Source organism: Ailuropoda melanoleuca, chromosome 11 (assembly GCF_002007445.2).
Source record: "Ailuropoda melanoleuca isolate Jingjing chromosome 11, ASM200744v2, whole genome shotgun sequence".
Taxonomy (NCBI): Eukaryota; Metazoa; Chordata; class Mammalia; order Carnivora; family Ursidae; genus Ailuropoda; species Ailuropoda melanoleuca.
In genome coordinates this window covers 106796974-106812558 of record NC_048228.1, presented here as the reverse complement: position 1 = coordinate 106812558, position 15585 = coordinate 106796974, and the positions used below count along the sequence as shown (strand labels likewise).

Sequence of the window (15585 nt, the reverse complement as noted above, 5' to 3'; positions counted from 1 at the left end):
GGCTCACTGGACAACCCAGGATAGTTGCCCATGTTCACGTTCTCCATGTAATCTTACCTTAGTGGGCCCCTCTGCTGTGTGAGATGACACACTCGCTTGGGGCTGTGGTCCCTGGAGTGTTAGATTCTGCACAATCTTCAAAAGAGAGAGGGAATCCAGTGTCTCTCTCCCTCTGTGTTTTATCAGTTCCAGAGGCCTGAGGCCCAGAAGACTGGCTTTCCAAGAAGTAAGGCCCCTTTCTCTCCCCTTTCCCACAACAACCTATGGGCTTTAAGAGGGAGTCATTTTCCGTGCATTAGCTGAACTTTCAAGGGGTTCACTCTATTTTTGAGACAAAAGCCTCCGTACATCAACAGGCCCAATTGGGCCATTTTTCTTCTGGACAGGGGAGGATGCCTGGCACTCAAGGGAAATGGAGAGCATCAGTGATTGGAACAAAAGGCCCATTCAGCCCCGTGCCCACCTCCCGGCTCCCGGCAGGACTCCACTCTCTGGCCTGTCTCCCCACCAGGCAGGGGCTCCATCCCTCCCCTCATAAGTCACAGACCTTGAAGGATCCAGCTCATCCTGAGTGCTGGGCTGAGGATGGGGGTGAGGCCCAGGGACAGCAGGGGTGTTCCAGGGACCCCTGCTTTGCTCTAAGAGAGCTGGGGACACTGGGGATCATTACCCCTCCCCATCTGCCCCCTCTTGTGTGCCAAGTGGGCAGGGAGCCTCAGAACACGGAAGAGGCCTGGGAGGCCTGTCCCAGGCTCAGGGGAGCACCTGCGGAGAGCCCACCCCATGGAATCGGAAGGGTAGTGGGCACACGTGGCCCCTTTGTACTGCCAGTGCTGACCACGGCCTCCCACACTGGCCTGGCTCCCGGGGGAACTCCTGGGTGTCTCCCCAGGCTGGTGTATGCAGTGTGCCCCAACCTGGGCCTTCACGCTCCCCCAGGTCTGCTGCCTCCCCAGGGACCCCCGTCTCAGGCAATGGCACCCCATTCACCCACGGCTCATACCGGAAGGCTAGGGGCACCACCTAATCCCAAACTGTCTTCAGACCCTGTCCCTGCCCCCTATCATGATATCCCCGCACACCCCGGTTCAGACTCAGTATCTCTCACCCGGATGTCACTCCGCAGGTGTCAGGGCCACAGAGCCAACAAAGGATGGGTTACTTTCAGAGCATGGGGCCAGGTGCACGCCCTGCAGTGCATCCAGGGAGAGATGCGCGAGGGGCAGATGCAGTCCTTTCAGGGTCCAGTTGTGTGCCAGGCATTGTGCCCTGGATGTCACATGCCCTGGTCCCGGCTCAGTGGGGCTGGGGCACTTCCGCCCCCCCTTCAACACTCTAGAACACCCACACTTCATCTCCGCCGTGGGGCCAGGGGCTGGGCTGTGTCCCGCACCACGTCATCCAACCTCCAACCCAGCCGCATCACGGGGCAATGTTATAATCCCAGTTCACACCTAGTGAGGCGGGCCGCAGAGGGGACCTTGGGTTCCCCCACTCTGTGCCTGGGCCCCTTCCTCCTGACACACTCTTTGACATGGGTGGGCCCAGGGAACAGGGAGCTAACTCCTTGCTGCTTAGGACACTAAACAGATGAACAGATCCCGGGCTTCCCAGGACCCTGCACGCGGGCTTCTGAGCCCCATGGGATACAGCCCACAGTGACAGGGACACAGGGCTGCCGCTCTCCCACCCGGGCCCGATCAGCCAGAGATCACCCACCCAGGCGCTCTGTGAGCGCAGAAGAGGCTTTGCAGGGGCCATGTCCACAGGACCTGCGCTAACCTCGCCTCCCTCCTGAGCACCAACCCNTGGGGCCTCCACGCCAGAGGGCGGGGCCTCCACGCTATGGAGGGGTGGGACTTCCATACCAGGGAGGGGTGGGGCTCCACGGCAGGGGCGGGGCCACCACAGCAGGGGGCGGGGCTTCCACAGGAGGTGCACCTCAGAGCTGCACCGGTGGTTTATAGCCTAGCAGGCAGAGGAACTGAGTGGAGGGCAGAGACAGAGGGGGAGACAGAGGGACACCAAGAGAGTTCCTGGAGTTAAATTTGAGATCAGAGCAAGAAAGGCTGACCTATGCAAGTAAACCAGAAAAGACACCCAGATGCAAACAGCAGAACACAGTGTGACTTTTGTCCTTTCACACATTGTGATTGGCCGAGGGACCAGATAAGACACAGGTGTGGAACAATGACGGAGCCTGGGCCTCACCTTGGCCACAGGATGCAGGTCCCCAGGTGGGACACGAGGGCCAGAGGCAGCGCTGCCCTGTCTTCCTAGTGAGAGCTCTGAGTTCAGAGAGCTTGGCTGAACGGCAGCACCAGGATATGACCCGGCTCCCACGCCTGCACCCTCTCCCTTAGGTTTCCCTTCCACGGGAGGGGGCAGCCTTGTTGGCCCCCAGGACAGGCTGCTCAGGGGCTGCTCAGGTCAGCAGAAGGTGGATAGGGTCGCTGGGCCTGGGGGCAAATCCTGACTTGGCGACCCACCGCTGGGTGGTGTGGGAGGCCACCGTACTCGTCTGGTCCTCGCTTCCCTTCACCCGCGTGATGCACAAAGCCTTACCTGGCAGAGCTGTTGCAAGAATTCAAGAGAAAGCACGAGAAGCTCCTTATACCACGGCTGACCTGTGAAGGGACTTGGGAAACTCAGGCGTTCTTTATCACTACGGATACTGCCTCTGCTGAGGGGATTTCTGCCTCAGACACTTCGAGCTTCTTGAAGGCAAGATTTTGTTTTGGTTCATCTCTCCACCCTGAGTGCGTGGCACATGGCGGCTCCTCAAAGTGCCTCAGGTGAGTGAGCAGAATGAGCCCACGGCCGTATTAATGGACATCTTGTCCCAACCCAGTGCTTCTCAAACTAGAAGCCATGTGCCCCCCAGGATGGGGCGGGGGGCAAGGGGGGAAGGTGCTGGCTGGGCCAGGGGGTCCCAGGGCTTAAAATGGAAGCATTCTCCTGGGTCAGCAGGTTGACAAAGACTTTCTGTCAAAAACCATGTGTGTGTGTGTGTGTGTCATTTTAGTATTCACACCAACACTGATGTATCATGGAGTAAAATGAACATTCATATGAATTTTTAATATAAAGCACGACGCTTGAAAGCAATCCCATGCCCCAGCCAGCGCCCGCAGGCCATGCCTTCATGCCTTAGCCTCGTGGGCCGTGGTGTCTGTGGCCAAGTTAGAAATAAGCAGCTATTCAGAGCTAAGGTGGGGATTGTGGACAGCACGGAAGACCCACAGGGAATGTTTGGGGATTGTCAGGGCCCCCAGAGCCTGAGGTCAAGCCATGACAATAGTAGAGGGCCCTACCCACGGACAGCGAGGCCACAGAGCTCTGATTTTACTGCAGGAGAGACAAAAATATAAAGGAATTCATTTTGTAAGACAGGTTACAAAGTGGTCTCTTAAGAAGCTATAAAGTGCTGCTTGGTCTATAATTGTTGCTAAATGGCCTCCTAATAGTATTCGCATCTTCCTGCAAAGTCTATCTGTTATCCTAACAGAAGAGGGAGGCTCGCCCAGGCAGGCGCCCCTGCAAATAAAGGCCTGATCTTCTCTCAGATCAGACTCACCCAGCACCCTCTCTGCTGGAGGCTGACTTGAGCCCCCTTTCTTTTCCTCCCACAAAACTCAGCAGGAGAGGTTCATCTCTCAGCGCTCTCCCAGACCCTGAAGATTCTAGAAGGTTAGCGCTGTCCGTCCCTCTCGCCTCTGCAGCCCAGTGCCCAGCGGGGGCTCCAGTGCATTAGGAGGTATGTAACCCGAATTTGTTTTCTGCAAGATTGGACGAGGGGTCCTCTCGCCCCAACAGCAAGCACACAGCCTGGCACATCGTAGGGCTGGACCCACATCCACTGCGTGGATGGGGCTGGTGTTGAGAGGCAGCCTGGGGACCCGGCTGAGGCACGGGGTGAACGAAGCGGAGCTGGGGTCCCGCTCACGTGCGCCTCCTTCCCCAACTGCCACTCTCCCACTGGGAGGAGAGCAGAGGAGTCCAGAGCGTCCGAGCTGGAGAGGGCTTTGGAGAATCTCCAGTTCAACCTCCTCATCTTATGGATGGGGAAACTGAGGCCTGGAGCAGAAATAGGATCTGCCCAGAGTCTCACGGCTCCGCCACGACCAGACCAGGCCCAGTCCAGCCACGGTCCGTGAAGGAGCTGCCAACTGCCAGCCTCCAGCAAAGCGGGCCAGACTGTGCTTGCGTTGACCTGGGGGATCCCCTCTGCTCCCCAGAACTTCACTGCGGGGTGCCTGGGGGCTCAGAGTAAGACACAGGATGCCCCCACATCCAGCGCACCCAGGCACAGAGAGACACTCAATATATTTATTGCATCGGTGAATGGCAAATGCTTTGCTACCTACCCACTGGGTGAGCTTGGACCAATGTCCAGCTTCCCTGAGCCTGTTTTCTTATCTGGGTGGTGCAGGTGATGACGTCAACACCCCAGTCGTGCCCCACCTCCCCATGAATAAATGAATATGATTGACATCTGCTTCTGACCCAGGGCCAGGCACACTGTGACCGATACCATGGGGTTGGCTGAGCAATCAAGAAGCCAGGAATGAATGAATCAGGCAGTGCAGCGAGGAAAGGAAAACTTTGCTTCGTGGGAAGTAGAAATGTCTTTGTCTGAAGGGCAGCACCCCATCCCCAGCCCAGCCCATGGCATCGGTATTTCCTGAGTCCTGGCTGAGCACTCGGGCTGTGCCCAGTTAAGACCTGGAGGTGAATACAATCCAGTCTCCACCAAGTGGTCTGCCCAGGCTGCCCCTGTTCCCTACAACGCTCCTTCAGAAGTTCCCAGACCAGCCCGTGGCCCCCCGATTCTTCCCTCTACCTCCCCCAGCCACCGCGGCTTCCCTATTCCCCACGTGGGACTTCTCTGTTCCTCAGTGCATTCAAATCCACATCACATGGAGCCCCTCGCCTGCAGGGCAGCTCCGGGGGCCCAGCGCCACTGTGTCCCCGGCCACCATCTAAGTAGTTGCCAGCTATCTACTCATGCAGTCCTCGCTCAGCTGTTAGACCCCACGTGACAGCTTGGGAACGCAGGCAGGGACAGTGGACGGAAGTGCCCATAGTTGCCCTGCTGGTGAGCGGTGCAGCCTGCTGCCTGGAGCTCGGCCCCTGCTGGCCGTCTCCCACCCCGCAGTCACCCGGAGCCTCCAGTGGGCCATGCCCTTCCAGACAGCGAGACCTGTCCCCAGCCCCACTCGACACCAGTCCCACCTCCTCAGAGAAGCTGGCACTTCCTTCTCTAGACTCCGAGACTCAGGCCACCTTGTTCCCCAGACGAATGACTAACTTGTTCTCTCAACACAAGGAGGTGTGGGGAGAAGGCAGTGCCCCTCCTGACACCTGTCACAGACACCTGACAGGGCCCTCATTTCCTGAGCCAGGTCTTGTTCCCTGACAGACACAGCTGACAGCTGCCACCCCGCATGAGTATGAATCACCCCAGAACCAGTTCATAGCCCCATAGTCTCAGGTGGGTTGTAAGGAGAGGGCCTCCTGCATTTCTTTCTAAGGATAACAGTCCTAGGAACACTGGAGGGGAGGGGCTTGCTTAAGCCAGGCCCTGTTCTGAGCACTTGACAAGTAGCACCTCATTTAATCCCATCAACCCACCAGTGTAGACACTACTATTACCCCCATTCCACCGAGGAGAAATGGGGAATTGGAGGTTCCGAACTTGGGCAAGGTATGGAGCTGGTGGGCTGTGGAGCTGGACCCAAACCCAGGCCCAGCCCCGACACTACAGCACGAGAAAGGGAGGAGTCAGTCTCCAGGCTGCCTTCCGGCCCAGCTCACACGTGCCCCGACTTCCTTCTGGATCCCAGCACTCCCAGTCTGCTCTGCTCGGAACCCCCACACTGCCCAGCTCACGCAACCCAGAGGAAGGCACCTGCGCTCACTGCTGTCCCTGTCTGCCTCCAAGACAGACACACAACCCGTGAGCTAGTGCGTGCCTCAGTGGGCCTACCAGCACCTTCAACCCCACCAGAGGGAGGGTCAGCTCAGTCCTGAGGTGTGTGGGGTGAGGGCTGCTGTGTGAGAGGTCAGAGACAGGACAGAGGCCGGAGCCGTCTGTATGTGGACCCTGCCTGCATCCGTGATTTGGCTTCCCTGTCTGGGGTCCAGCAGGAAGCAAGGTCCACGCTCTAGAAGGAGGAGGGCCCGTGGGCTTCCCTTGGGGGCCACAGGGAGGGGGCTGGGGAGGCTGATTCCATCCAGAAGGGATGTGGGTGGGTAGGGAAATGCACTGGGAAGGGAAGAAGGGGGGCTGGCCTCCCCACAGTCCACCCTCCAAATGGATGCTGCGTGAGTTCCTGCGGCTGCCATAACACGTTACCACAACCGAGTGGCTTAAAACAACAGAAATGGATTCCCTCATGGTCTGGAGGCCAGAAGGATCAAACCAAGATGTCGGCAGGCTGTGCTCCTGTCCGGAGGCTCTGGGGGGGAACACTTTCCTGGCCTTTTCCAGCTTCTAGAGGTGTCTCTCCTCCGTCCCCAGCCTCTGCCTCTGCCCTCACACCTGACTCTGACCTGCCTCCCTGTGACGTGGGCGCTGTGATGACACAGGCACACCTGGAGAATCCAGGACAACCTCTCGACATCCTTAACCGCATTTGTCAAGCCTCTTTTGCCATGTAAGGTGGCAGTCCCCGGTTCCAGGACTGGGAAGAGGACACCTTTGGGACGTACTATGCAGCCCCCGCCCGCCACAGTGACAATTACAAGCAGTCAGATAGCTCCTCGATCACTGCCCCTTTCACGGATGAGACGCCTGGACTCAGAGAAGTGAGGGGAACTCAGGGAGGTGTCCCCCCCTTACTGGGGGACATGGCACAGCTGGACTGAGTTTGAAGACACACCAGCCCAGGCACCATCCCCCAGGTCTGTCTGCAAACTCAAGGTGACCACAGCAACCCTAGGAAGGAGCCCTGGGCTCCTCACACCCAGGCCCTGAGCAGGTTGGGGGGTGGCTCTCACAGGTGCAGGGGAGCTCTGGGGGTCACTCATTCAGCAGGATCTGCTGCTGTTTGCCATACTCACACATTCACTCATTCCATTCTTTCAATGTTGGCTGAGCCCCGGGGCTGCCACAGGCCCCCACCAGACCCAGCCTTCACCCCATCGATATTTCCAGGCAAACATGCAAGTCCTCAGGTAAGCTTTCATGGGCTTCGCTGAGCCAGGTGGTCCCGTCTGTGTTAGAGATGCTGCTGTCACCCAGCCTGGCTCCCTGTCCCTGTACTGCCCACAAAGGAGGCTCTGCTGGCCACCCCCACCCTAAGGGCTCCACGCATCTCCCGGGTGCCCACACAGATGTCACCTGGGGCCTGCCCCAAAGGCCCTAGCCCCTTCGCTGCACCCCCTCCCATAACATGCATCATCTCACTAACCTTCCTGTCCACCCCCTCTATAGGCCAGGAAACAGAGGCTCAGAGGAGCCATGTCCCTGGCTCTTGTCACCACCACCCTGCCCAGCCTCCATGTAAAGGGCTCCCTGACCTCACGGCCTCAGAAACCCCGTTCTACACCTTCCCTCATTGCTCCCGAACTTCTCACTTCCTAAGGCCGGCACAGCCTGTGGGGCCGGCCCTGGCACCTTCCCAGGTCCCTGAGGACCCTCCTGGCTGGTGACAGAGAATGTCATGGGCTCTGTGGCACTCTGACCTTTGGTTGAAAGTCACCAGAGCAGCTGTCAGCGCCGTGGGCCAGGCTCAGGCCGAGCAGCACCAGGCTGCGGGTTCCAATCCCCGACGTCACGATTCTCTGTGCCAGACGGGGTCACCTTCCCTTTCCCGTGAGGCACCTGATCCGTCCAAGTAAGTCCCTTCTCGTGACACTGAGCTGCTCCCCCAGAAGCAGCCAAGCCCACAAGGCCTCTCTGCCCTTGTGCTGGGGTCCCAGGTGGCCAGGAAGCAAGCACAGGTTTGCAAATGGGTCTTCTCTCAGAACCTGGCTGGCGGTGGCTGCCCAGGGACAGCAAGGGTCCCGATTCCACAGCCAGGCAAAGAGCGGCCGGGAGACACGCTCAGACCAAAAACACAGAAAGTACAGCTCAGAGAAAAAATCGAAGTCAGATCAAGACCAAACAGAAGAGCTGCCGAAGATGACGGCTGCCCCGACCGCCTTCCAAGGGCCCTAACCCAGCAGAGGTTCTTCGTCCCCAGTGCCTACCTGGGCGCGCCCGCCCTGGCTGCTGTGCCCTGGCCGCCATCCGCAGGGCCGGGAGAAGATGGACCCTGCCGCGCAAGCACACAGCCTTCCGGCGCCGGCCCAGCAGGCCACCGAAACACGGTCACCAGGACAGACCACGGCGGAGCTGGAAAGGCAGTCACGGGACACACCAGGGCCAGGGCCCGGTGCCGGAGCCCGGCTGTGCGGAGGGGCAGCTGCCCTGGCGTGCCACTTACCTTTCTCTTGTTCGTCGGGCAAATGTAGAAGTTGTCAATGACCGTGGTGACCCCGGGCTGGAGGGTGAGCTTGGTGTAGGACGTCCCGAAGTCCGAGGACCTGGGGGACAGGACGACAGGTGTCAGCAAGGTGTCCCTCCAGGTGCAGATGTGTCCAGCCCACATGACAGCTGGCATGGGCCTCACACAAGTGTGCGCACAGCAGCCCAAGACCACCTCTCCCGGGAGAGCATGCCTCAGGTGACAGGGAAGAGACGGGGCTCCCTGAGTCTCCAAGCGCCCGCTCAGGTCCAGAGCGGGGTGTGGAGTCAGTGAATGCCAGCCAGTCTTCCTACCGGGTCACCCCCTCCTCGGCCTTCCACCGTGTTCTGCCCCATCCCTAAGTGTGTCTTCGCCTGCGTGCTACACGTATGTCTGTTTGGGAAGAGCCCCTCGTGTGCCAGGCACTTCTCTGTCCTTCCATCTTCTCGACTCCTCGAGAACCCTTAAAGACAAGATCACTATGTCTCCCTTGCAAAGGCCCCGAGGACGAGGAGGAGGCTCAGAGCAGGTAGGATCCTGCCTGGGACCACTCCGCTGACCAGCGGCTGACTCAGGTGGCACGAGCTGGCCTGTGCCACTCACAGCTGACACGCTGTTCGCTCTGGAGAACGGTGCTCACCATGCTGAGGCCTCACAGTGGCCTGTCTGCTTCTCTGTTTCCCTCCCTGGAACCTGAGCAGCTCCGGGGAGCCACACCCTCCCCCTCGACCACACGGGGCCGGAGGACAGCAGGTGACGGCAGGAGGACCGAGCTCCGGGTGCTGCCGGAAACCGGGCCCCAGCCCTGTGTCTGCCGAGGAGCCCCTCGAGCGCCGGCTCCACGCCGGGGGCTGGCCCCTTCTCACCAATGGGCCCACTCTCCTGGCTGTAGCATGAGGGGTGCAGGACGGGATCTCGGGCTCTAAACCCCCAGCCCGCCACAGCGAGAGAGGGAGAGGTCATCAGGGCGATTTCACATCTGTGGTTTGGAAGCAACTGATACAGCGGGACATGGAATTAATTCCACGTTGAAGCTTAAAAACTCTGTGACCCTGAAATCAATGTTCCTTATTATCACCCCATTAACATGGGCTGTGACTGCAGAGCCAGGCTGGCTGCGAGCCCGGGGGCGGGACTCCCAGGATGTTGGGTGTCAGGGCTGTCCCTGAGCTTCCCCATCTTCTGACGGTCAGGAGAGTCAACCCACTGAGGGCACAGGGCCAACAGCGGGAACCCCTCAGGCCTGGGCCTCCCTGTGACCACCTTCTGTGTCATCACAGCTGAGAGCTGCCTGCAGGAGCCAAGCCCCAGGGCTGTGGGCGGGAGTTCTAGCTCACACGGGGTGGGGGGAGTCGGCTGGAACCCTGTCCTCAGGCGCCAGCAGCACCTTCCCCCTCTGGGGGCTGGGCGAGGCAGGTGTTTCTCCGCTGGCCCGGTGTTGTCAGGGCCTGGGGTCCAGCCTGGGGCTGCGCGGCATGCATGCCTACCCCACTGGCACGTGTCCATTGCCTTCGACAACACACCTTTACTGCTTTCCGCACACATACACTTCCTCCCCAAATCTTCAAGAAAAACTGAAGCTCCGAGAAGAGGGGCTGTGTTCATTGTCTTGGGCGCCCAGTGGACAGGTCCACCTGTCCCACTGTCCCCAGACGCCAGGTCCCTCACCAGCCTCAGAGCCACAAGACCCTTCCCAGACAGGACAGAGAGTCATCCCTGCCCCCTGACTTCCAGGGGGGTCAGGTGGGGGCCAGTTCCCTCCCCACGGTGGGTCCTTGACTGCCCTTGGCCTCCCCAGGGAGGCCCTGCTCCAGCGAACCAAGAAGGCCGTCCTGGAGGGATGATGAGGGATGCACTTAGTCTCCAAACCTTAGAGAATTGATTTGCTTTGGGAAGGAGGGAGCCAGAGGCCTATTAGCAGAGGAGTGATCCAGAGACCAAGGGAATTTGAGTCTCCACGGAAACCAATGGCTATGCTTCCAAGCTTGTTGTATGGAAGGTCCTCTGAGCCTCTTGGCCCCTCTGCTGTCCCTACCTCCACTAGCAAAATGAGTCTCAAACCTGCCCGTGGATTCTGTCTCCCAGATACTTTACCATCCAGCCGTTCCTTCCACCCCTGACACCCACCTGCCTCAGCCCGGGTGCTGACCCAGGATCCGGCCTCCCTTCCTCCCCCTTCCCCCTCCCAGTCATAGGGGCCTGCTCACAGCTGCTCACTCCAGGGCTCCTGCTAGTGTGGGCCTGCAGGTGGAGCAGGTCTGGGTGGGGGGGCGAGAGTGATAAAATATAACAGCATCAGGTGTGATCAGGGCTGGGTTGGAGGGGTCGGTGGGACTGCATCTCAGAGAGGCAGGTAAGGCCCCTCAGACACAGCGATGTTTCAGCAGAGACAGTAAGGAAGAGAGTATGTGCCTGGCTGGGGGAAAGCCGTTTGTACCTGGCTAAGTAATGTCCCCCCAAAATTTGTGTCCATCCAGAATCCGTGAATGTGACCTTATTTGCAAACAGGGGCTTTGCGGATGTAATTAAGTTATAAGAAGGTCATACTGGAGTAGGGCAGGCCCTGATCCAATGACTGGTGTCATAAGAGGAGGGGAATTTGTACCCAAGGACACACAGACAGACAGGGAGAGTGCCACATGAAGGTGCAGACAGACAAGGGATGCCAACGATGGCCGGCCACAGCCAGAGGCTGGGAGACAGGCCCGGGACAGACTCTCCCCAAGAGCCTCCAGAAGAAACCAACCCTGCCAACACCTTCACCCTGGACTTCCAGCCTCCAGACTACGGACAAGAAATTTACATCGTTTCAGGCTAGCCAGTGTGTGGTACTTTGTCACGGTGACCCTAGGAAACGAATACAACCTTCCAGGTAGAAGGAACAGCAGGTGCGAAGGCCCTGAGGACAGGCTAGCTCTCCCTCCTCCTCTTGGGACAGGGAAGGAGGGATCTGTCTGAACCGGTCTGTCACTGCTACCAGCTACTGAGGCATCAGGAACTCCTCACCCTGCAGGACAATGCAAATCCAATTCCCCAATTAGCCATGAGCCCCAAATTCCAGGCCTCTTGCTGGAGGCTGGGGCCCTCAGTTCACTCACTCATTCATTCACTCCTTCATCCAATATTTGTTTAGCTCCTTAAAGTTTCCAGCTCCATGCTCCAAGTGGGAATTCAAATGTCTTCCCTGGGTCAAATTTGTTCATGGCACGTGTGTTTATGGGATACCTACTGTGTGCCGGTCACTTCCTCCTATCTGTCCTGCCCCAGGGGGACGACAGGCTGGCTGGTGAGACAAAGAGAGAGCAGACCCGCGGTTCAGGTAAGCAGTGATGCTGATGAACATGTCCAGAGAAACTTGGGGGACTCTCAGGGGGACGTCGACTCAGGGCCACCCTCGATTCCCCTGCCCCCAGCTGCCCCCACCGCCCATCTAACCATCGACCCCACCCTGCCAACTCTTCCTGCAGAATCGTTCGCGTTAGGTGCCAGCATGCCCCCCTCGCCATCCCTGTCCATCTCCCAGCCATCCACAACGAGGAGGGGGAGGCTGGGACAGGCCGGCGGGCTTCGCCAAGGACTGGTGGGCACATTACCCCAAACTGAGTGGCTTAACACAGGACAGATCCATTATCTTGCCGTTTGGGTGGTCGAAAGTTCAAAATAGGTCTTATGGCTCAAATCGAGGCGTCTGCCCCACCTGGGAGCTCTAGGGAAGCCCCTTTCCTCACCTTCCTGGCTTCTAGAGAGGCCCACTCTCCTTGGCTGGTGGCCCCTCCTCCAGCTTCAAAGAGTACCCCCACCTCCCATCCACTGTCACGCCCCCTTCCTCTGGAGTCAGCCCCCTCCCTTCGCTCTGCGCCCAGGAAGAGTTTGGGGCGTGGCTGGGACTCAGGGACACAGGCTTCGGGGCAAAGTTTCTTCAGACTGTGGGAAACAGGGCGAGAGCACAGGGGAGACTGAGGTGCTGCGCATGACCCTAGTGATGGGTACCCGTCCCCGTCCGTGTCCCTCCGATCGCTCCCCACGCTGGCTGAATGTCCGCCAGCTGCCAGCTTCATGCCAGGTGCCTGGATGCAACAGTTGGGCTCCTGACACTCCGCGTGCAAGAATGCCGACCGCCAAGGCCAACAGTCAATGGCCTGACTGGCTCGCCTCGCGATGGGCTGGCCTGGCTCCCGCCAGATCCCCACCTCTCTGCAGAGCCCCGGCCTGTCTCTTGGTGGACCCCCAATGCAGGTGGGGGACAAGAATGGAATTTATCACCGTGACTAAGTCCAGGAAATACAGGCTGACTGGCTTCAGTGCCCAGCTGGTCAGCAGGGGCAGGTCACCTCCCACCAACTCTGAACTTGACTCTGCCTCTTCCTGAAGTCTGTAGTGAGGACAGTGGTCACCAGGATCATGCGAGAAACCACAGGCCAGGCACACAGTTAGTGCTCAATAAATGCTTACTGGGGTCCTATGGAGGTGCTATGGTATCAGACTGGCAGGCTGTGTGCCCTCAGGTGAGCAGGTTTCCCTCTCTGGGCAACAACAGTGTCCCGTCAAAAACGTGGGGATTGGATGAGATCGTGTCTGGGCACTGGCAGCGGCAGCCTCAGTGACTCTACCCCAGGACGCCCCTCCCAAGCTGTGCCAGCGACCCCTGAGCCCCTCCAAGCTGGCCCTCCCCCAGGGTGACCTTCCCCAGCGCGCTCTGCACCCCTACCACCTCCAAGTTCTCCTTAAGGGCATCTGGGAGTGCAGAGAGTGATTATTTCAATCTGCATTTATTCAAATTAAAAATAAAAAACCAGGCTCTAAAACTGGGCACACAGAAACAGGAAAGGCAAGCTCAGTTGGAAAGTCGCTCTCTGCAAATCGGCTGCTTAATTGCTGAGTGTTTGTACATATTCGATTTTTTAAAAATGATTTAATTGAGCCATTTTCATGCTCTGTAATTATTTCATTGGCAGGGCCATATGTTCCGCTCCCGCCCCTCCCCGTCATGCAGATGAGCCCTTACCTCCCACCCATCTCCCCCTACTCGGCTGGCTTGGAAAACCACCGCAGGTGTGAAAGGGGGAGCCCACCTGCGTGGCTGGTGCTCCCACAGGTGCACGGCCCCGGGGGAGGCCCCAACTCTGTGACATGCACTTTATCTGTAAAAGGGGTTGATGGCACTGATGTCACGCTCCTGTGTGGGATTAGAGAGTGTGAGGAAAAAGAGCACGAGGTAGGCTCGCGGCCATGGCAAGGGCAGTCCCTGCCTCTCTATCACCTGGCGGAAGCTGTCACAGCCACTCCACGTGGAGCCCGCTCTAGCGGAAGGTGCAGGTGTGCGTGGACACGGCTGCGTGCTCCGAGAGCATGGCGCTGGACGGCAAGTGTGTGCGAGCGCAGCCCGAGTGCCCGCCGGTCGCCGTCTTGAGAACGGAGGGATCCTGCCGTTCCAGAGTCCCACCCCGCGGCGTGTGCTGTGAACTGTGTCGTTCGGTGTTCGAAGTCGGGGGCTCCGGGGGTGCCAACCCAGAGCGTCTCCCTAACACCGGAGCGCGTCCAGGTGGCAGGCCCCAATCTCCCTGGAAACGCCAGCCACACAAGGAGGGAAAGGCCACTGACGCTGGCTGGCTTAAGCTGCTCTGGGGTGCTGCGCGGACCCCAGCGGCGGAAGCTCTGTCTGGTCGGCCGCTCCCGGACTCCCTGTACGTCAGCTCCCCCAGTAAACCCATGTCTCGATCGCTGCCTCCGGGTCCTTCTCCGGCCTCACCAGGCCACCACACACCCCGGGCTGAGAGTCTGTGGGGCGCGGCTGCCCAGACACTGAGGACTCTGACGGTTTGCCGGGCATGTCGAGGAGACCCCCGTAGCCGGTCCAGAGGGTCCGAATGACCACCTGCACTTGACCCATGGGGAAACTGAGGCCCGGCCAGGAAAGGGACTTGTCCAGAGTTGTACAGGGACCCAGGCACCCACCGTGGGCTCCCCCACCAGACAAGGTGACACATGAGAGGCACAGACCAGCTGAGGTGGGTCTGAGCTTTGGCGGGATTCCAGCCGCGCACGGCATCTGGATGTGTGCTGAGAAGGAACAGACACTGAGCTGCCTTCACACGGGGCCATTCTGGTTCTCGGGCACTGACCACTCGTGGGACCCACTGACAGTAGGCTCTGACCCCCTGCCCGGGTCTGTTCATGCACCGACTCGGAATCAGCGAAGAGAACTGGAGCAGCGTGGGGCGCTCCTCAGGCTGGTCAAGTTATTCAAGAAAATTCCAGAATGTGGCTTGAGATTTTGAATGTGAAGGGGGTGCACAGCATTGTGGGGCAGAGGTCACCCCATTCTGCTGCAGCCGCTAGGTGGGCTCTGGTGAGTGGGCCCCTCGGACGTGAAAGGCCCCGGGGGAGGGGGCAGTCAGTGAAACAACGTGCTCACCACGCGCTGGACGCCACGCTCAGGAAGGACACCGGACTCACTGACACAGGAAGACCACATCGGAACACGAGCCTGCCTTCCCATTTTACAGATGAGGAGACAGAGGCTCAGGGAGTAGGAAGTGACTTCTTCGTACTTAATCACACAGCAACTACAGAAAACCCAGGCTGTCCCCTGAGCGGTCCAGTGATGTCCCTGGAGGTGTTCATGTGGCACGGCGCCCCCCCCCAACGCGGCTGGACTTTCTGACTCCATTTCTCTGGTGGAGCCTGGTGGGCGGCGCTCACTAACGGTCAGCGGTTGGACACAGACGGCAGCACGTCCCAGTCAGGGGGCCACTGTGATCTCCAGTTCTCACGGTACTTTCAACTCAAGGCCGCTTTACGCCTGCCCGGCTGTGCTCCCAGCAGGCCAGGAGGGCTGGTGTCCCCACGGCCACACGGTGCCAGAGCCCACCTCTCGCAGACTGTCCCACGAGCCCGGTCTCCCAGCCAGCCCTTCCACGTGTGGTCCCCCCGCCCCGCCCCGGCACTGCTGATCCTCTGCTCCCACATGTGTCAGCTGTTGTGACGCTCGCTGGCGGAACTCTCCAGAACAAAGCGGGGCCAGGCAGCTCCCCCAACACCTTAGGGATGGGCGTTGGTGCATGGCCTGGGAGCAGATTACCAAGGCAGCTCACAGGACCTTCCACTCAGGCTGGCCACCTGCGTTCATTTC

The 15585-nt window shown here is 59.3% G+C and overlaps 1 protein-coding gene across 1 annotated transcript in view; it reads right to left on the bottom strand.

Moving 5' to 3' along the window:
• Positions 1–15585, bottom strand: part of SORCS2 (sortilin related VPS10 domain containing receptor 2) — a 433021-nt gene that overhangs the window by 149118 nt on the left and 268318 nt on the right. Inside the window, exon 4 of the mRNA XM_034670980.1 lies at positions 8433–8532. Within this exon, the coding sequence (XP_034526871.1) occupies positions 8433–8532 (100 nt within the window). The remainder of the gene's footprint in view (positions 1–8432; positions 8533–15585) is intronic.